Below are 21,564 nucleotides of genomic sequence, written 5' to 3'. Positions count from 1 at the left end.
GGGGAGTGAGTGCAAGGTAAGCTGCGTCCTGCTCTCTGTGTACAGATCTGATTTTAGTGCAGGGCAGGCTCCGGCGCCATCTTTATCACGCTGCCAGATCTTGAGAGGGAAGGGGAGAGCGAAATTCACCGCGCTGTTTCAAGTAATTATCTCCACGGCTCCCCATGAACTTCCCTGCATGTAGCAACTTCACTCACCGGTGGAATGGAGCGGGGGAGGCTGGTGGGTTGTCCGGTATATATGTCAGAGCTGCAGGGAATGACAGAGCTCAGGCGTCCTGTGTCCTACATGATCAGCGCAGGAGCCGGAAGTCCGTTACACTTTTTAAAGTGTAATACTTTGTGTGGCCTCCGGAGGCAGAAGCTATACACCCAATTGTCTGGGTCTCCCAATGGAGCGACAAAGAAATAGGTTTATGGAGCAGTTTATAAAAAAGGTAAAAAAAAAAAAAAAAAAAAAAAAAAAAAAAAAAAAATCAGCAGTTCTCAATAGACAGACACTCAGGGCTCAGAAATTCAGCACTGTCCTGGCACGCCATGCAAATTCACAGAAAAAAAAAAAAAATGTATATTAAAAAAAGGTCTTCGATGCTTTATTCCAAAATGTTTAAAATGGGCACATAAAATAAAAAAATATAAAATAAAATACATACAACCAAGGCATTTGAAGTGCACCAAGAGTAAGGGAACTGTACGCCAGAGACGTGTTGGTTTAGATTGGATTTTTTCATGGATTTGCTGTTTAAAACATTGTGGAAGAAAGAAATATAGTTTTTTTTTTTGTTTTTTTTTTAACTATGGAGCTGTACAGATGACCCACTGCTCCAAATGAACCCCACCCCCCAAAAAAAAAAAAATAAAACATAAAATATCAGGCATGTGCGCTCACCCCGATGAATTAACAACATTTCTAGAAGTCAGAATGTGACACCACACGTCGGCGAGGTCCAGACCCACAGCTCCCAGAGACCCTGCGTCCATTCACTGATTATATTCCTCGTTCACGGTAACCGCTTCGCTGCGAGCGGCAGTTGTACCAGTCTGTGCCGCCTGCTGGGTGGCTCATGCCAGAGCCGTTTAGTCAGCATGACCAGATGCAGCCATGTCAGATGGTTGGGGAGGGGTGGGGGGGTGGAAATATATGGATATTCCCAGAATGATGAGTCGCCCCCCCCCCCCTTATTACCACACTTAAGCCTTCTTATGGAGGTCAGTAAGGCCTTGTGCGCACTAGGCATTTTTAGCGGCGTTTACCGCGTTTTTGTGCTGAAAACGCAGTGACATTGCTTCCACAGCAATGTCTATGGGTTTTCATAAGTGCTGTCCACACACAGCTTTTTTTTGTAGCTGCGTTTTTGTGGTGACCACAAAAATGCAGCATGTCAATTATTTCTGCGTTTTTCACTGCGTTTTTCCCCCATTGAGTTCAATGAGATGTTTAAAAATGCAATGACAAACGCACATTGCAACTATATCTGCGTTTCTATGACTAAAAACGCAGCTGTAAACGCAAGGGGTGGGTAGTGAAGTGACATGTACAGGAAGAGGATTCCTTCTGTTGGTAAACACAGAAGCGTGAATACTCCCAGTACCGCCACCGCTGCTTCCACAACCTGCCCGGTGCCATGTCATCTGCCGTGCGGCGTCATGTCTGGGCGGGAGGTGGAGGCAGCGGCGAAAACAAAAGTAAACAGAAAAAAAAAATTTCATGCTCACCTGTCTGCAGACTCTCGGTGGCATGTCCGCTCCCAGCTCCTCTCCCGTTACCGCCGCTCCAGCTGTGTGCAGTCTCCCCGGGCACGTCCGATATCTACATGACCTGGCGCTGATCACCTGATGCGGTCACCTGACGCATCAGCTGATCGTAATTCTCGCGGTGTCGCCGGCTTTTTAGCGCCCGGCCAGCTTAACTTATCAGCTGATCCTGCCGTCAGGAGACTTCATCAGCTGATTACCGGCAGCTCCTGCAGCGATGGGACAGGATCAGACTCTCATCCGATCGCTCCAGGAGCTGCCGGTAATCAGCACGGACATGACTCAGTATTTACTTTTTTTTCTACTGATGCATCAGCTGATTGTATAAAAGCCGTTTATACAATCAGCTGCTGTGTCATGTGATTCACGTCCTTGAACCTGACACATGTGATCGCTTTGCCTTCCAGCAAACCGATTAGATGATATTGGATCCGGATTGGACGGCGCGGGACCCTTGACCCAGGATTACTGCGGAGAGGGGTTCTTTATTTCAATAAAGATGGAGTCACTAATTGTGTTGTGTTTTATTTCTAATAAAAATATTTTTCTGTGTGTTGGTTTTTTTTTTTTTATCTGTACTAGAAATTCATGGTGGCCATGTCTAATATTGGCGTGACACCATGAATTTCGGGCTTCGGGCCAGCTGACAATATACAGCTAGCCCTAACCCCATTATTACCCAGCGAGCCACCTGTCACCAGGGCAGATGGAAGAGTTGGATACAACGCCAGAAGATGGCGCTTCTATGAAAGCGCCATATTCTGGGTTGGCTGCGGACTGCAATTCTCAGCGGGGGTGCCCAAAAAGCTTGGGCACTGTGCACTGCGGATTCCAATCCCCAGCTGCCTAGTTGTACCTGGCTGGACTCAAAAATTGGGCGAAGCCCATGTCTTTTTTTTTTTTTTTTTTAATTATTTCTTGAAATTCAAGAAATAAAAAAAAAAAAAAAAAAAAAAAAAAGGGCTTCCCTATATTTTTGATTCCCAGACGGGTACAAATAGGCAGCTGGGGGTTGGGGGCAGCCCGTACCTGCCTGCTGTACCTGGCTAGCATACAAAAATATAGCGAAGCCCATGTCATTTTTTTGGGCAAAAAACTCCTGCATACAGTCCTGGATGGAGGATGCTGAGCCTTGTAGTTCTGCAGCTGCTGTCTGCTCTCCTACATATACTAGTTCTGCAGCTATCTGCTCTCCCGCATACGATGAACATATTGAAGGAAATGACATCAGACCTTTATTTTTTCATCAACAATCTTAAATGGCATTGTGCACTGATTAAAAACGCAGTGAGCAAAAACGCAGCAAAAAAACAACCAAAACACGGTAAAATGCGTTTTTGCCACGTTTTTTAGCCGCGGGTGCGTTTGATACAAAAACACACAAAAACGCAGCGTGAAAAAAAAAAAAAAAAAACGCCTAGTGCGCACATACCCTTAGAGTTAGGAACTCACTCAGACATCTGCACAACAGTCTGACCACGGAGCACAATTTACAAAGTGCCCGTGGGTCTCCTGACCTGAACTCTGCAGCCTCAAATGCCAGCCCTTCCTCCCATCATTGTAGGTGGGTAATGACAATGATGTGTTTTACTGCTGTGTAAAATTTTCATCTCCTTCTTGAGATATTAAAAGGGAACCCATCAGCTGATACATGCTGCCCAAACCCTGGATAGCATGAATCCGTCACTGGCTGTATAATCACCGGCAGGTACGGTAGGTTTAACCGTGAAACACTACATCCTTGCAGAGAAAGCATACTTTATATCCGGTAGCTGCTGAGGACAGGGCCGCCGACTGTGAATGACATGTCTGTGCCTATATGCACATATAAAGTGACAAGTTCCCTTTAACAATTTTGCTTATAGCTTGTTGCCCAAGGGACCAACCACCGCTGCTAGTCACAACATAAGCAAAGATTCTACTTTAGTCTTTTCTACTAAGCTTGCAAGCCCAGTTTTGAAGCTGGCCCGGATCACTGGAGCAAATAGCAAACTCCTAATCCTGTCTGGATTCAGCACAGGGCTTACATGCCGCGGTGGATGGTCTACTCAGCAATTGGCTGCAAACAAACAAAGTTGATATCTCAACAACAGATGCAAATTTTAAATTATCAGTAGTAATGAGCAGGCACTACCATGCTCGGGTGCTCGGAACTAGTGAAGAGCGGGCACTACCATGCTCGGGTGCTCAGTACTCGTAACTAGTGAGGAGCGGGCACTACCATGCTCGGGTGCTCAGTACTCGTAACTAGTGAGGAGCGGGCACTACCATGCTCGGGTGCTCAGTACTCGTAACTAGTGAGGAGCGGGCACTACTATGCTCGGGTGCTCTGTACTGGTAACTAGTGATGAGCGGGCACTACCATGCTCGGGTGCTCTGTACTCGTAACTAGTGAGGAGCGGGCACTACCATGCTCAGTACTCTGAAAGAGCAGTAGGATTCCCGGACGTGTGTGACTCATGTACCAAGTATAATGAAAGTCTCTGGGAAACTAGCAGTTTCCTGGAAAATCTTCTGAAAAAACGATCAAGTTCCCCATTGACTTCCATTATACTCTATACACAAGTCGAGCCTGTCCGAGCGTCCAACCGTTTGTCATGAGCACTGAGCATGGTAGTAACCGCTCATCACTAGTTACAAGTACCGGGCAGACTGGAGGAATGCTTGTCTTTACTACCAACATCCAACTATAAAGATGGAAATTATTTTTTAATGGTGAGCAATTTTCATTTACACAAACTTTAAAATCGGACGCATCTCCATTTACCATTTTTTATTACATCAAGGACAACATAAGTTCTGGTGTGTGTGATCAGACAAACGCCAGACACAAAGGGGAGCTGCACTTCCAATATATGTGACGCATCAGCTATGTCGCATATCACAGACGCCCGTTATTATAGAGGCACACACATTGCGTGCCTCCAACAGAACTAACCAGATTTATGAAGAAACCATTACGGTACCTGCCTGCGATGAGCGATACTCTTTTTGACGCTGAAAATTTTTGCTGTGTAAGAAACGCAGGATTTTACAGTTCAAGCAAAGTGGATGGATTTATAGAAGTGTCCTGCTCACTGCACTTTTTAAGGCTATGTGCCCACGGGGACATTGTCCTGCGGTTATATCCGCAAGACATTCCGCAGGTGCTCCCAGAAATCCGCAACAGAACTTTCTCTGTTTCAATGCTGCGGATATACAGCGGAATGTCCTGCGGATATGATGCGGACATTCTGCATTGAGGATACAGTACCATGACTTCGGCACTGCATCCTCAAGGCAGAACAAGTGCTGCAGTGATCGGGGTGCTCATACTTACCTCCATCATGCAGCACCTCGCTTTCCGGCAGCCGGGTCACTGTCAGCGTCTGGTTCACTGTGCTGGAGGTGGGCGGGCCTGAATTAGCTCTGGCTGTCACATGACCGGAGCTCGTGCAGGCCCCGCCCACCTCTATCTTCCTGTACCTGGCTGGATCCACCGCGCTGCTGCCGCTAAACCAGACGGAGAAAGTGACTCAGGTCTCTATGGCTATGTGCCCACGCTGCGGAAAATGCGTGGATTTCTCGCGGAAAAGCCGCGGATTTTTCAGAAATCTGCAGCTCAGCTACTTCCCAGCCATTTCTATGGCATTTGGGAAATGCTGTGTCCACGCTGCGGATTTTTCCGCAGCGGAAATCGTGCGGATTTTCGTGCGGAAAAATCTGCAGCATGTCAATTATTGTTGCGGATTTCTCCGCAGGGTCCCATATACTTACCTGCCTTGATAGAGACCCGAGTCACTTTCTCCGTCCGGTGTACAGCAGCGCGGTGGATCCAGCCAGGTACAGGAAGGAAGAGGTGGGCGGGGCCTGCACGAGCTCCGGTCATGTGACAGCCAGAGCTAATTCAGGCCCACCCACCTCCAGCACAGTGCACCAGACGCTGCCTGACAGTGACCCGGCCGCCGGAAAGCGAGGTGCTGCATGATGGAGGTAAGTATGAGCACCCCGATCACTGCAGCACTTGTTCTGCATTGAGGATGCAGTGCCGAAGCCATGGTACTGTATCCTCAATGCAGAATGCCCGCACCATATCCGCACGACATTCCACTGTATATCCGCAGCATTGAAACAGAAAGTTCTGTTGCGGATTTCTGGGAGCACCTGCGGAATGTCTTGCGGATATAACCACAGGACACTGTCCCCGTGGGCACATAGCCTATCAAGGCAGATAAGTATATGGGACCCTGCGGAGAAATCCGCAACAATAATTGACATGCTGCAGATTTTTCCGCACGGAAATCCGCATGATTTCCGCTGCGGAAATATCCGCAGCGGAAATCCGCATGATTTCCGCTGCGGAAATATCCGCAGCGTGGGCACAGCATTTCCCAAATGCCATAGAAATGGCAGGGGAGTAGCTGTGCTGCAGATTTCTGGAAAATCCGCGGCTTTTCCGCGAGAAATCCGCGCATTTTCCGAAGCGTGGGCACATAGCCTAATGCTGCATAATCTGACCTGCGGTGCGAGTTTTGAAGGGAACCTGTCACCACTTTTTTGCCCTATAAGCTGCGGCCACCACCAGTGAGGTCTTATATACAACATTCTAGAATACTGTATAAAGTCCAGGCCGTTCTGTATAACATAAAAAAACACTATAATACTCACCTAAACTGGTCACTGCGGTGGATGTGGCTCAGATGGGAGTCTCCGTTGTCCGGTGCCGCCTCTGTCGTCCTTCTGAAGCCGCGGTACATAACGGGTCTGACATACACACTCGTCGGCATTCATATCCTCAGCAGGGCTGATAAAAGTATTGTAGTGCGCCTGCGCGGAACCGGCGAGTGTGTATGACGTAGGATGAGTCATACAGGCTTCAGAAGAAGGAGGACGAAGATGGCCGAAAGAGGAGGCGCCGGCACCAGAGACGCCCATCTGAGCCACATCCACCGCAGCAACTGGTTTAGGTGAATATTATAAAGTGTTTTTTACGTTCTACACAGCGGCCTGGGCTCTTCTATACAGCATGCTAGAACGCTGTGTATAAGAGCCCACTGGTGGTGGCCGCAGCTTATAGGGTAAGAAAATTGGTGACAGGTTCCCTTTAAAGCCGGAACATGTCAATTTCTCTTGCAGGTACAGTGAGTTTTCTGGGCAGATTTTCCCCATAGACTTGTATTTGAGCCTTTAATTCCGCAAGGTAACAAAATGCACATGCGTTTAGTGAGTTTCTTTGGCAGAACTGCAGCAAAAACATATGCAATCCGCATCTGCGCCAGGAAGTTTCAAAAACAGATTTAAAGGACGACACCAAACAGACAAAAAACAAAAACAAAAAAAAAACCAGCATAATCAAAAACCGTATAAAATGCAATGAAAAAAGTAAGCCAAGGTGCAGAAATTCTGCAGGGTCAAAAACAAATACTGATTGTGGCAAAGTGATCCTGTCACATGAAAAAAAAAAAAAAATATGCAAAAAGGCTATATATTTGTGACGCCCCGGACTATTCGGGGTCGTTCCAGTTAGTCACACACACCCCCTCCCAGTTAGGGAACACCAGCCAACCTAAAACCCTTGTCACCACCCTCCAGGTTTGATGTCCACACCAGGGGGGCGGAGCCAGGCGGTTGGCTCCGCCCACCGAGGAGTTCACAGGCCTGGAGGCGGGAAAACAGAGTCTGACACACACTAGTTTAAGTGCAAGTCTAGAGAGCAGTCAAGTGCACGGGCAGTCCTGTGTTTCAGGCTGCCAACAGACTACCAGGTGGCTGGGTCGGAGCCCAGTCGCCATTGGCAAGGAGGCAGACGGTGGTGGCCGCCTCCAGGAGACCGGGACTACGACTGGCGGAACCGTAAGGGACCGGGACAGGGTAGTGGCCCGCCGGAACTGAACCGGGGAGCCAACTGGATACCGGACCACCAGGCAGGGTACTCATGTCGCGGACGGGGAGGGCGCCGCCGCCGCTGCGCTCGCTAGCGCTCGGGTCCGGCGCTGCTGCGATGGCTGCTCGAGTAGTGGGCCGGATCCGGGGACTCGAGTGGCGCTCCTCGCCCATGAGTGAAAAGGGGGTAGTTTGGGGATTTGGTCCGTGACGCCACCCACGGGTTGTGGTGAGGTTGGGCACCACCGCTGCTGGTAACGGGAATCCCGGGAGCGATGGCAGGGAGCAGCTGGGATGTTGTTCTCCCCCTCCGTGGGTAGGGGTTGGTGGTCCCGGTGAGGTGACGGGGAGGCAGGGTCGGGAAGGTGCAGGGTCGCTTGGACTGCGCAGCGCGGTGCCGGATGGCACAGTAGTACTCACTCAGCCACAAATGTACGCAAAGTCTCTGGTAAACCAAACGGCTGGATGGACGGGTCCTGCAGCCGGCTGCTGTGGCTTCTCCCGGACGGTTGGTGGTGGCTGCCTTTCCATGCACCTGTGTGTATGTTCGGTCCCGATGGATTCTTACCGGTAACCCGCTCCCCAGCGTGTATATGTGCCGGAGGAGCCCTTTTGCCCGCAGGCTCTGGCCCTTGGAACTCTAGCTGTAGCGGTATTTCCTTTTGCTGGTTGGACAGTTGCCTTCAGTCGGGTCTTGGCTGTTAGGAAACCCCTGGGGTTCCGGTCACTAACGGATTTGACCTCTAATGGCGGCTCCAAGCCTGGTCGAGGTCCGCAGGCCCTGCCTGAGTGTGCTGGCTTCACTTCGCTCCCCGGTTTGGTACCGGCGGGCCACCGCCCGACCCCGGTCCTACGGTTCCGCGTTGATCTGCCTCTCCTACAGACGGCCACCACGGTCTGCCAACCTTGCTCTCAGTGCCCGGGCCACACACCTGGACACGGTCAGATTGCTCCTCCACTACTGCTTCACTCCTCCACTTCCCTAACTGATCTGCCTTCCTTTTCCCGCCTCCAGGACTGTGCACTCAGTGGGTGGGGCCAACCGCCTGGCTCCACCCCACCTGGTGTGGACATCAGCCCCTGGAGGGAGGCAACAAGGATTGTGTGTCTGGCTGATGTGCCTGTCTCGGGGTGGGGGTGTATGTTGTAGTACCTGTGACGACCTGGCTAGTCCAGGGCGCCACACTCAGACCCCGTACAAAGCCCTGAACTGGCAGGGCCGAGTCGAATCAACTGATTGCGGACTGGACTTAGGGACCTATCCCACACAAGTACCTTTAGAAGACAACAGCCCAACCATACAGGGTAACGCCACCGCCAAGGCATAGAGACCCAAAGGGCCAACGTCTGCGGGCAAACGGGCTCCTCTGGCATATACCAGTCGGGGAGCAGACTACCGGTGTCTAGGCACAGGAGTCAAAACATTTACACACAGAGGTGCAGGAGAAAGGCGGAAACCACCAACCTACTCTGGGAGAAGCTGCAGCTGGCCCCCGTTAATAACTCCGTTTGGTTTACCAGAGACTCCAGTGTCTTGTGTCAGAGTGAGTACACCAGTGTCATCAGGCACTGCACCGCAACACTTCACCCTGCACCCCGGCCCTCGCCCACCGGGCCCAACACCTAGCTGCGCCATTACATCGCCTACCGGGAGCCCCGTACCTTCACCGCAGCAATGGTGTCCACAATCATCACAACCCGTGGGTGGCGTCACGAACTATCATCCCAAATCAAACACCCAAATCCCCGCGTGTAGCGCCAACTCCCTTGCAGAGCGACATGACCCCCAGGTCCGTAAGAGGCTCGAGCCACCACCCGCAGTACGAGCACGGATCCGAGCGGCTCGGCGGTCGCAGCCGAGCCCGCTGGGCGGTACATATTCACACAGTATCTTTTGCTGTGTTTTTTGAAATCACAAAGATGCACCTAAATACATGCATTTCCTTCCCAAGCAAAGTCCATGAGATTTCTATTTTGCGGTCCACACTGGGCATCTTTTGTTGGCTGCGTTTTTTTGAAGATGCAGCATGTCAATGCTTTTTGCATTTTTCCACATAAAAACAAGTACAATAATCAAATACAAGGCACAGGAGAAGAGGACCCTGCCAGCGAAAGCTCAATCTACAAGGGATGGGTGAGGATACAGTAGGTGAAGGTAGAGCTGGTCATGCAGCGACCATAGTAGACTGAGGGTGACTGCAGGTTGTAGGCTTGTTGGAAGAGGTGGGCCTCCACGTTGCTTTTGAAGCTTTCCACAGTAGGTGAGAGTCTGATATGTTGTGGTAGAACATTCCAGAGTATGGGGGAGGCACGGGAGAAATCTTGTATGCGATTGTGGGAAGAGGAGATGAGAGGAGCAGAGAAGGAGATCTTGTGAGGATCTGAGGTTGCGTGCAGGTAGGTACCGGGAGACTAGGTCATAGATGTAGGGAGGAGACAGGTTGTGGATGGCTTTGTAGGTCATGGTTAGTGTTTTGAACTGGAGTCTTTGGGAGATGAGAAGCCAGTGAAGGGATTGGCAGAGAGGAGAGGTCGGGGAGTAGCGGGGGGACAAGGTGAATTAGTCGGGCAGCATAGTTTAGAATAGACTGAAGGGGTGCGAGACTGTTAGAAGGGAGGCCACAGAGCAGGAGGTTACAATAATCCAGGCGGGAGATAAGGGCATACACTAGTGTTTGTTCGGCTTCATGGGAAAGGAATCTACGAATATGGGAAATATATTTTTTTGAGTTGGAGGCGGCAGGAATACTACTGGAAAGTATAACGTTCATTTCGTGCCACCAGCGGGGGCTCCAAGTGCTGCCAGCGGACAGGTCCCAAATGCTATTAACCTGCAGATTAGCCCCATATCGTAGGTAGCATTTTTTTTTCACGTGACAAGTTGCCTTTAAATGAATTTCTAAGCAATAGATCATTCTCAAGACATCAATCCATGATGCACAAGTCGGATGTTTGTAGAGAACTACAAGTGACAGAAGGCATCAACGTAAATCATACCTCACCTTGTAGAGGGCAGCGCTAGTGCCGCCAATCAGGCTGTGATGTCACTTAATAGGCTACTTTCACACATCAGTTTTTTTGGCATCAGGCACAATCCGGCGTGTGTCTGATGCAACGAATCCGGCGCAGAATATGCATAAACGGATGCGCCGGATCCTTTTTATTGACTAACCCGGTATACCTTATCCGTAAAAAAAAAAAAAAAAAAAAAAAAAAAAAAAAAAAAAAAAAAAAGGATCCGGCGCATCCGTTTGTTTTTTTCTTTGCTGGATCCGTTTTTTTTACAATAACATGGAACATGCTCAGTTTAAAAAAAAAAAAAAAAAAAAAAAAAAAAAAAAAAAAATTGGATCCGGCGGTCGCATCCATGTTTTTTTTGCCACATTTCGCCGGATCCGGCGTCCATTGTAAATCACGCCATATTGCGCCGGATCCAGTGCGATGCGGTTTTTTGTCAAAGACAAAAAAACGTTACAAGAGACGTTCCATCTGGCAGCCGCATTAGCCAATTACAAAAGCCGGATACAAACGCAAGGCCATCAGGCACAATCCGGCACTAATATAAATCAATGGGGATAAAACTGATCCGGCGCCGGATCAGTTTTTTTCCGGATGTGCCTGATGGAAAAAAAACTGATGTGTGGAAGTAGCCTTAAAGGGAACCAATCATCAGGATTTTCGTGTATAAGCTGCAGCCAGTGCAGTGCGGGCACTATCATGCACAGTGTGTACATACCATTGGGGTGCAGCTCGGGTGTTTAGGCAGTGAAATTCATCTTTATAAAGTTTGAAATTTCGTGCACTTTTTGATTGACGTGTGCACCTCTCTGTTAATGTCCGGGCGGGTTATGCAGGAGTTCCCCGCCCCCCCACCAGCCTGTTCCTCCCTCTCTCCTGATGTCCGGGCGGGTTATGCATGTGTTCCCCGCCCCCCCTGTTCCTCCCTCCCTCCCTCTGGCTGTATGTAAATATCTAATCTTCAGAATCATGGCGCCGGAGTGGGCCTCTGCGCACGGCGCTTATCTCCGGTGCCATGTTTCTGAAGCCCGCATCACACAGCTTGGTGTTAGAGGGCGGCGCATGCGCCCTCGCTCCTTCAGATCCCGTTGTGACCGCAGGAGCGAGCGCGATCACAACAGGACTGCAGAACAGCTGATCGGAGGACGCGATTACCTGCTGCTCCTGTATCGTGCCGCCCCAGGACACCGGGCCAACACACCAGCCGGTGTAACATCGCTGTGGCGCCGCCCTCTCAGACACCAAGTTGTGTAATGCGGGGGCTTCAGAAACATGGCGCCGAGATAAGCGCTATGCGCAGAGGCTCACTCCGGCGCCATGTTTCTGAAGATTAGATATTTACATACAGCCAGAGGGAGGGAGGAACAGGCAGCGCGGGGGGGGCGGGGAACACGTGCATAACCTGCCCGGACATCAGGAGAGAGAGGGAGGAACAGGCTGGTGGGGGCGCGGGGAACTCCTGCATAACCCGCCCGGACATTATCTGCAGAGGTGCACACGTCAATCAAAAAGTGCACGAAATTTCAAACTTTATAAAGTTGTATTTCACTGCCTAAACACCCGAGCTGCCCCCTGATGGTATGTACACACTGTGCATGATAGTGCCAGTACTGCACTGGCTGCAGCTTATACACGAAAATCCTGATGATTGGTTCCCTTTAAAGGGAACATGTCAGCAGAAATATTGCACAAAACCTAAAAGATTCCCCCTCTGCAGCTCCTGGGCTGCATTCTAGCAAGGGTCCTGTTATTGTGCCCCCTGCGAGACCAAAATAAAGACTTTATAAAGTCTTACCTTTTTGTATGGCAATCCTTTTTTATAGTCACGGGGGCGGGCTTTCTGGCGTTCCGTTATTCTCCCTCCTGGTCCTTTATGCCGTCCCCAATCGCTCCTTTCCATAGCTGATGATGCTGCCCAGTGCTCCAGCGGTCGCCACGCATGCCCAGTGCCAGTCTCACGGGACTGAGCACTGAGCAGTGTGACCGCTGGTGACGTGTGCGCAGGCAAGAGATTATGGGCGGTGCTGTGATTGTCATCAGCAAGTACCCGCCCATAATCTCATGCCCGCGCTTTCCCCTCTGCCTCCACCGTTCTGCGCAAAAGCTGGCCATATGACCTCACGTCACCTCTTACCCATCTTTCCCTGGAGCAGGAAATAGATGGGAGGTGACGTGGAGTCATATGGCCAGCTTTTGCACAGAACGGTGGAGGCAGAGGGGAAAGCGCGGGCATGATATTATGGGCGGGTACTTGCTGATGACAATCACAGCACCGCCCATAATCTCTTGCCTGCGCACACGTCACCAGCGGTCACACTGCTCAGTGCTCAGTCCCGTGAGACTGGCACTGGGCATGCGTGGCGACCGCTGGAGCACTGGGCAGCATCATCAGCTATGGAAAGGAGCGATGGGGGACGGCATAAAGGACCAGGAGGGAGAATAACGGACGCCAGAAAGCCCGCCCCCGTGACTATAAAAAAGGATTGCCATACAAAAAAGGTAAGACTTTATAAAGTCTTTATTTTGGTCTCGCAGGGGGGCACAATAACAGGACCCTTGCTAGAATGCAGCCCAGGAGCTGCAGAGGGGGAATCTTAGGTTTTGTGCAAAATTTCTGCTGACAGATTCCCTTTAAAAGGGGTGGTGTGTGGAGGGGGCTCAGGGACACATACCAGATATGTGCCAGCTGTGCAACACCCGGCATCTGCAACTGGAGCGGGCTCAGATTGCCAATATCAAACTGACAGGGTCTTAACTATTGCAGTCCCAGTAGCTCATCCATTTAGGAGCCTGTGATGTGATGCAGGGGGTCTGATGGGTCACCAGGTGAGCTGGGGCCACTGAGCTGTGGGCCCACATTTTGGGTCTCCTTTCATGTCCAACCACAGTCTGAGCTTTGCATGAGATACACTAGATCCTGCAGTGACGCCCCATACTGAAGAGGACAGAACAGAAACAGCTGCAGAATGAGGAACTAGAAAGAAACTGCCCAAAAAAATAAAATTATATAAAAGTTTGGTATCACCCAAAAAAAAAACCTAAAGTGGGTTGGAAAGAAAAGTATCACATAAAGGGTTAATAGACGGGGCTGCGACGTACAAAACAAGGGAAGCGCATCCGTCACACAGACTCAAACGCACTCGTGCAGCACATAAGCATCCAGACGATAAGGAGCCAGTGTCGGCAGCACACGGACGACGAGCGCCGTTCCTACCTGTTCGCGCCTCCTGCTCGCCGCCTCGCACTGATCCCGGCTGCCTGTGTCCGGTGAGGACGTCACACTTCGCCGTCGGCTCCCCCTGCACTGAAAACATTTGAAAATTGCGCTTCCGTCGGGAGCAGCCAATCAGACTTCAGTACCACTCGAGAAAGCTGATTGGTCGCTGGAGCTGATATCTATGCGCAGATTGGCCAAAGTGACGACACGGACACGGTGATTGGTCCGTTGTTGACATGTCGTTATGGATTGGATGAGCTGTATATCACATGCTCATGTTTAAACTACCCGAACTTATTACAGACTCCTACTGTAGTAGAGGGTGACGTCACGAGCGCCGTGAGTAGCTCCGCCTATGACAACATTCTGACGTGAACTGTATAGTGTCGCGTTACGGCACAGAGGAGCAGACGGCCATCTTTGTCAAGGGCATGAACCCGTTGTTTAATTGCCTACATCTGTAGGGGGACTTGTTTAGAACAACTTTTCCCCTGTGTCATTTTGTGACACATGAATCTTTTTTGTGAGATGAAGTCCAGCGCAGGAAAGAAGGCACTCTTCAATATAAATTTCCATATGGTTTATTCCATGTGCATACGTATGAAGGTAGGTACAGACAGCCCCTAAGCACTAGCAGGGGAAAAATGACTAGCGACGCGTTTCGACCGTATTACACGGTCTTAGTCATGACTAAGACCGTGTAATACGGTCGAAACGCGTCGCTAGTCATTTTTCCCCTGCTTAGGGGCTGTCTGTACCTACCTTCATACGTATGCACATGGAATAAACCATATGGAAATTTATATTGAAGAGTGCCTTCTTTCCTGCGCTGGATCTCATCTTACATGCTTGCAGCTGCCCGGCCGATTGTCCATGCTGCAGAGAGAGGGCCTGGAGACTTGGAGTGGGTGAGCTGAATTCCTTTGTCATTCATGAATCTTTTTTATCACTTTTTATTCAATATTTTCTTTTTTTGGTGGGGGGAGGGGGGTTGATTAAAATAAAAAAATAAATACATTATTGAGTTATTTAAATCACAGTCACCATGTTGGGTAACAAGACCATTTTATAGTTCAAGTTTTGTAATCACGGTAATTTAAATAGATGAGGGTTTTTTGCATTACACCAATGAGATCATTGGAGGCGTTGTACTGCTTAGGGATCTCCCATCTTCATAGGTAAATATTGTGAGACAGTGCTTGCAAAAAACAGCAATTTTCCAGTATGCTATTGTTTACAGCTCGTAAATCTGTCATTAGAGTCATGCTGTCTGAACCACAGAAATCAAAGCCAGGCAGCAGAAACCAGAGCCGGGCAGTAGAAATCAGAGCCGGGCAGCAGAAACCAGAGCCGGGCAGCAGAAACCAGAGCCGGGCAGCAGAAACCAGAGCCGGGCAGCAGAAACCAGAGCCGGGCAGTAGAAATCAGAGCCGGGCAGCAGAAACCAGAGCCGGGCAGCAGAAACCAGAGCCGGGCAGCAGAAACCAGAGCCGGGCAGCAGAAATCAGAGGCAGGCAGCAGAAATCAGAGCCAGGCAGTAGGAATCAGAGCCGGACAGCAATAATCAGAGTCGGCCAATACCATGTTTTTCCAAAAATAAGCCCTTCCCCAAAAATAAGCCCTAGCAGGGATTTTCAGCATTTTCGGAGCAAGGCTTAAATATAAGCCCTCCCCCAAAAATTAACCCTAGTTGTGGATCAATAATGAAGTGTCCATGCAGCTAAAAAAGTTAAAGATATTTCAGGACATTTCATTATATACAGCGGGCAGCCCGCAACCACAGTCACCAGACGCCCAGCAGAGGACCAACAGTGGATCGCACCCCTGAACACATCAGATCTCTCACACACACACACACACACACACTATATAACTATATACACACACACACACAATCATATCTCTCTCACACACACACACAAAATCATATCTCACACACACACACCCACCAGATCTCACACACAAACAGCGGATCGCACACACAATCAGATCACACACACAATCAGATCACACACACAATCAGATCACACACACAAACATCGGATCACAAACAAACATCAAATCACACAAACATCGGATCGCACACACATCGATTCGCACACATACCACATCCTGCGACACTGATCTCTTCTCGCTGGCAGAATCCTGAGAGGCAGTGCAGTGGAGCGCAAGGACCTGCAGAACAGGACCTGCGGCCAGACACGTGACTTTCTCCCATCATTCCCTGCGGCCGGTTGCACTGGATGTGATGTGATGTGTGCGCATGTGCGATCTGCTGTGTGTGTGCGATTGGCTGTGTGTATGTGCGATCTGCTGTGTGTATGCGATTGGCTGTGTGTGTGTGTGTGCGATCTGCTGTGTGTGTGCGATCGGCTGTGTGTGTGTGTGTGCGATCTGCTGTGTGTGTGCGATCGGCTGTGTGTGTGTGTGCGCGATCTGCTGTGTGTGCGATCGGCTGTGTGTGCAATCAGCTGTGTGTATATGTGTGTGTGTGTGTCTGCGATCTGCTGTGTGTGTGTCAGTGTGTCAGCCAGCAGCAAGGGAGGACGGCGTGCAGCACCCACCGGAGATCACAGGAGGACCTGGGAGCCACGCAGACGTCCGGGTCTGGTGAGTCTCTTGGGAAGTGGGGGGGGTCTGCTTTTTTGGGGGGTAAACTTACCCCCCAACCGTGTTTCTCCAAAAATAAGACCTCATCCAAAAATAAGCCCTAACACTTTTTTGGGGGCAAAAAAAATATAAGACAGTGTCCTATTTTTGGAAAAACACGGTAGGAATCAGAGCGGGGCAGCAGAAATCAGAGCACTGTGAAAAAGATGTCACACATACGGATTCCATACGTACCAGTAACACAGACATGTGAAGGGAGCTTTGGGTGTGTGGTCCTACATTCAGAATATATGATAATAATGGAAGGCATGGACACCGGGCCATATGGGCGCCGCTCTCCTTTGCCAAATGAGACTTCGTGTATGGGTGTGACTTCAGATGGGGTGCCTGACACTTACTGGTTTCTTCAGGCTGGTGTCCATAACCCCACTGCTAGTCCTCGTCGTAAACAAAATAGTAACCCATGCAACAACAAAGTTCACCTGGCAACCAAATTTTTTCAGTTTATTATTCAAATCATTATGACAGATATGGCCTCACTCCTCACGGTTCTGATTCTGTTTCTGGGATACTCTTTATCGACCTGTCCCCCGCTATTTTGGAACCTGTCCTCAAGCTGCTGGGTCGGTGTCTCCATTCTTCTCTTTCCTTTCACCGTCATCCGCTTCTTGGCCCTGACAGTTTCTTTGCCCCATGACTCTTTAAGCCCGCCGGGGTGAGCCGTAGGCTCCGGATCTCACCAGGTTATCTCAAGGCTCCCTGATTGGTCCTGACACTGTAGCCACGTCTTCTCTTATTCAAACCTTATTCAGAATTAGGCACTCCACAAGGCCTGCACTACCAGCCAACCCTCTTGCCCTCTGCAGTTTCATACATACTGGATTTCTACATCATAGGTGGTGAATTGGCAATTTATATTTTTTGTCTTATTTCATAATGATGCCCTTCATTTTACTGGAAAGAACATACTGCACTAAAAATTACAGAATCTTTACTGGACCCTCTTAAAGACCCCCTAATACACCTTAGACAAAAGTTGGCTGAACCCTCCAATATCATCCAGATTGGCCGACAGTCTAATGTAGATAGAGCCCTTGTAAAGATGATATCAGGTAAGAGAAGGATCCAGACTCTCATAACAGCCTATCCTTTTGATCTATATTAGATAAACCCACTGCCAAAGGTGTCTGGCGGTGACTCTTTCATAGAGACTAAAGGCTCCACCATAAATTGTGGCTTCCTCAGGGGAACGGAGGAAGCTGCAAGGTGAGGGGAACCCATGGGTATTTCAACTCCACACCCTGAATTCTTCCTTTCGCTGTCTCTGGCCTTTCATTTTTAGTGCATTTGAATTATGTTTATTGTGATGTTACTTGCAAACTATTTTTTTCCTCCTTTTCTCAGTGCTCAGTGACTATTTTCCATCTTCTATTATGTATTAGCACTTAGAACTCTTTTATCTTACATTACTTCAGATGGAGTCTGATTTTAAGGGGTGCAGTTAGGAAGTTTTATAATGGAGCTTATTGTGTTTCCTAACATTTGATAGTGCTTCTGGGCACTTAAAATACTTTTTGGCACTAAACGCTGCTTTACACGCTGCGACATCGCTAGCGATCGCATTCGCCCCCGTCGTTTGTGCAAATCGCTGCCCGTGGTGAATAATATTGCTAGGACGCGTCACACGTACTTACCTTCCTAGCGACGTCGCTGTGGGTGGTGAACAACCTCTTTTTTAAGGGGGCGGTTCGTGCGGCGTCACAGCGACGTCAATCAGCGGGCCACTAATAGAAGCGGAGGGGCGGAGAGCAGCCGCATTCACGTCACTCCCACCTTGTTGCCGGAGGACGCAGGAACGCTGTTGTTCGTCGTTCCCGGGGTGTCACACGTAGCGATGTGTGCTGCCTCAGGAACGACGAACAACCTGCGTCCCAAAAGAGCAACGATATTTGGAAAATGAACGACGTGTCAACGATCAACGATTTGGTATGTGTGATCATTAGCGGTCGCTCGCAGGTGTCACATGCAATGACGTCGCTAACGAGGCCGGATGTGCATCACGAATTCTGTGACCCCTTTGATATCTCGTTAGTGATGTCATTGCGTGTAAAGCGGCCTTTAGGGTTGGATCTATAGCAACTGGCCAAGGCCACATTAAAAATGACGGACCTGCTGTGTTGCGGCAGCATCCAAGAAGTTCCAGTTCGTGCAGGTAACAGCTGATTGTCGGGGGTGCTGGGTGATGCAGTCCCACTCATCAGACATTGATACCCTTTCCAAAAGATAGTCCATCAATATATAGTAGCAACCAATCTCTTTAAAGTGTAAAGACCACTTTACACACAGAGATAAATTTGCAGCAGATCTGTGGTTGCACTGAAATTGTGGACAATCAGTGCCAGATTTGTGGCTGTGTACAAATGGAACAATATGTCCATGATTTCACTACAACCACGGATCTGGCAAAGATTTATCTCTGTGTGTAAAGTGGCCTTAACTCTACTTTCCTTTTATTTGTGTTAATAAAGATACTTATGGTTTTTTTTCAGCTATTTCCAGTGAATTTTAATATTGTATTTTGTTATACATATTAAGTGATCAGTATAAATGAGTACACCCCCAACACATTTGTCAGAAAATGTTTCCTTTCACAATCATTTTTTTTTCTATGGGATACCATACTACAAAATACTCCTATTAATGTGTTTTGTTTTGTTTTTATTTTGCACACCCAAAAAAGTATTTTTTTTCTTAACAAATTCATTCAAGACTAAAAAATTGTAGTCCCCAATGAAAGTCTTAGGAGCAAACCTAAATTTTAAAATTACATTTTAATTAACAAGAATTCAACCATAGGTAAATTTAAATTAAACAGGTTTCCAGCAGTCCGGTGACTATAAGTGGATGTTACTTTACAAAGAAAATACTTCACATTTCATGCTGACTTCAATGGCACCACATGGAAGAGAAACGTCACAAAAACTGAGAAAGAAAATAATTCCTTTACACAAGTGTAATGCTGCCACCAGGGGGAGCCAGAGCTCTGTAGCATAATACACTACACAGAGCAATGAGAACCAGGAAGTGAATTCACAGCGTTCTCATGCATTACCTCAAAGCACAGCTGAGAAGCAGAGCTGCAGAGCATGCAAGGAGTAGTCAGACAAGCTGGGTCAAACACCCTACGGGCAGCGGCAGGACCGGAGGGACGAGCAAAAGCGGAGTCAAAGTCAGGCCAAGGTCAGTACCGAGGAAGCAACCGAGTGGGGAAATAAGAGAGGGGACAGAGGACAGGAGGGACGACCAGGGGACAGAACACAGACAAGGGCACGGGGGCACAGGAACAGACAGATCAGGATATCACTCACAGGACCAGCAATCACAGGCAAAGCAGTGCTAAGCTTATAGCCGGCACTGGTTCACTGGAAATGCCAGCTTTTAAGGCATCCAGGGTCTGGAAGTGAGGCTCGAGAGAAGGCTCCGCCCCCTAGCCATGTGGACAGGGAAGCGAACCATGACAGTACCCCCTCCTCAAGGGGGGGCCACCAGACCCCCAGGCTTCCCAGGATACTTCCAGTGGAAAGCTGCAATTAACCGATCGGCCCGAACGGATCGAGCCGGCACCCATGACCTGTCCTCCGGACCGTAACCCTTCCAATGGATCAGATACTGGAGGGAACGACGAACCCAATGAGAATCGATAATACGCTGGATCTCGTACTCCTCCTCACAGTCCACCAATATCGGAGCTGGAGGGGTCTGAGAATCCACCACCGATGGAACAAATGGCTTAAGCAAGGAGGTATGAAATACGTTAGGAATACGCAAGGTCTGGGGCAGTTGCAACCGAAAGGCCACCGGGTTGATCACTTCGATGATCTCATAGGGACCTATAAACTTAGGACCCAACTTAGCAGATGGAACCCTAAGCCTAATATTCCGAGTGGACAGCCACACTTTGTCTCCCACCCGAAAGGGGGGTCCCAGAGAACGGCGTTTGTCCGCTTGGCGTTTCTGGGACTGTTGAGCCGTCTCGATGCACCGTTGTACCTCCTTCCACACCTTCCCCAGATGCTGAACGACGGACTCGGCCCCTGGACACCCCAAATCCACTCTAGAGAAGGTCCCGAAGTGAGGGTGAAACCCGTAATTACAGAAGAAGGGAGAAGTTCCTGTAGACTGATGGACTCTGCTATTGAATGCAAACTCCGCAAGGGGCAAAAACAAACACCAATCCTCCTGCTGAGCAGAAACCAAGCACCGCAGGATTTGCTCAAGGGTCTGATTCGTCCTTTCCGTCTGCCCATTGAACTCGGGATGATAGGCGGACGAGAAGGACAACTCAATTCCCAACCGCCTGCACAAGGCCCTCCAAAGAGAAATGAATTGTACCCCCCTGTCAGACACAATATTCAGGGGCAACCCATGTAACCGAACCACCTGGTCAATAAAGTGGTTGGCAAGGGCCGCAGCATTAGGTAGACCGGAGAGGGGAACAAAATGTGCCTGTTTACTAAAACGATCCACCACCACCCAGATCACAGTCATACCATTTGAGACAGGGAGGTCCGTAATGAAATCCATGGACAAATGGGTCCATGGTCTTTCAGGAACAGGTAATGGAACCAGTTCCCCGGCCGGCCGGTTACGACATACCTTAGCACGGGCACATGTAGCACAGGCAGACACAAACCGAGCAACATCTGAGTGAAGAAATGGCCACCAAAACAGTCGAGCAACAGCCCTGCGAGTGGCTGTAATTCCAGGATGGCCGCTGAGTACGGACTCATGGAACTCTTGAAGTACCCGTAACCGGAGGTGCAAAGGGACAAACAGTTTAGTGTCTGGAGCGGAAGATGGCGCTGAGGACTGGGCCTCCCTGACCTCAGCCTCCAACTCAGATGACAAGGCAGCGACCACCACCCCTCGCGGAAGAATGGAGGAAGGAGGCTCTGGAGGTGACACCGGGTCCAAACTACGGGACAGTGCATCTGCCCTCACGTTTTTAGACCCCGGCCGAAAAGTAATACAAAAATAGAATCTAGAAAAAAAAAGAGCCCACCTCGCTTGTCGAGGCGTCAATCTCTTGGCGGACTCAATATA

At 49.4% G+C, this 21,564-nt stretch overlaps 1 protein-coding gene across 2 annotated transcripts in view; it reads right to left on the bottom strand.

Moving 5' to 3' along the window:
• KIF11 (kinesin family member 11) overlaps nt 1-13,928 on the bottom strand; it is a 124,467-nt gene extending 110,539 nt beyond the window's left edge. Inside the window, exon 1 of one of the 2 annotated variants that reach the window (XM_075348569.1) lies at nt 13,849-13,928. Coding sequence is in view for 1 of the 2 variants with exons in the window: in XM_075348568.1 (XP_075204683.1) it covers nt 889-907 (19 nt within the window). In the remaining variant the exon portion in view is untranslated. Of the gene's footprint in view, nt 1-888; nt 984-13,848 lie in introns of those variants that run through there. The other variant, XM_075348568.1, reaches the window with a different exon arrangement.
• Nucleotides 13,929-21,564: the final 7,636 nt, after the last annotated feature.

The sequence above is a fragment of the Anomaloglossus baeobatrachus genome, chromosome 5, assembly GCF_048569485.1.
Source record: "Anomaloglossus baeobatrachus isolate aAnoBae1 chromosome 5, aAnoBae1.hap1, whole genome shotgun sequence".
NCBI lineage: Eukaryota > Metazoa > Chordata > Amphibia > Anura > Aromobatidae > Anomaloglossus > Anomaloglossus baeobatrachus.
Note: the sequence above shows the minus strand (reverse complement) of the source record. Positions and strands in the feature narration are given on the sequence as shown.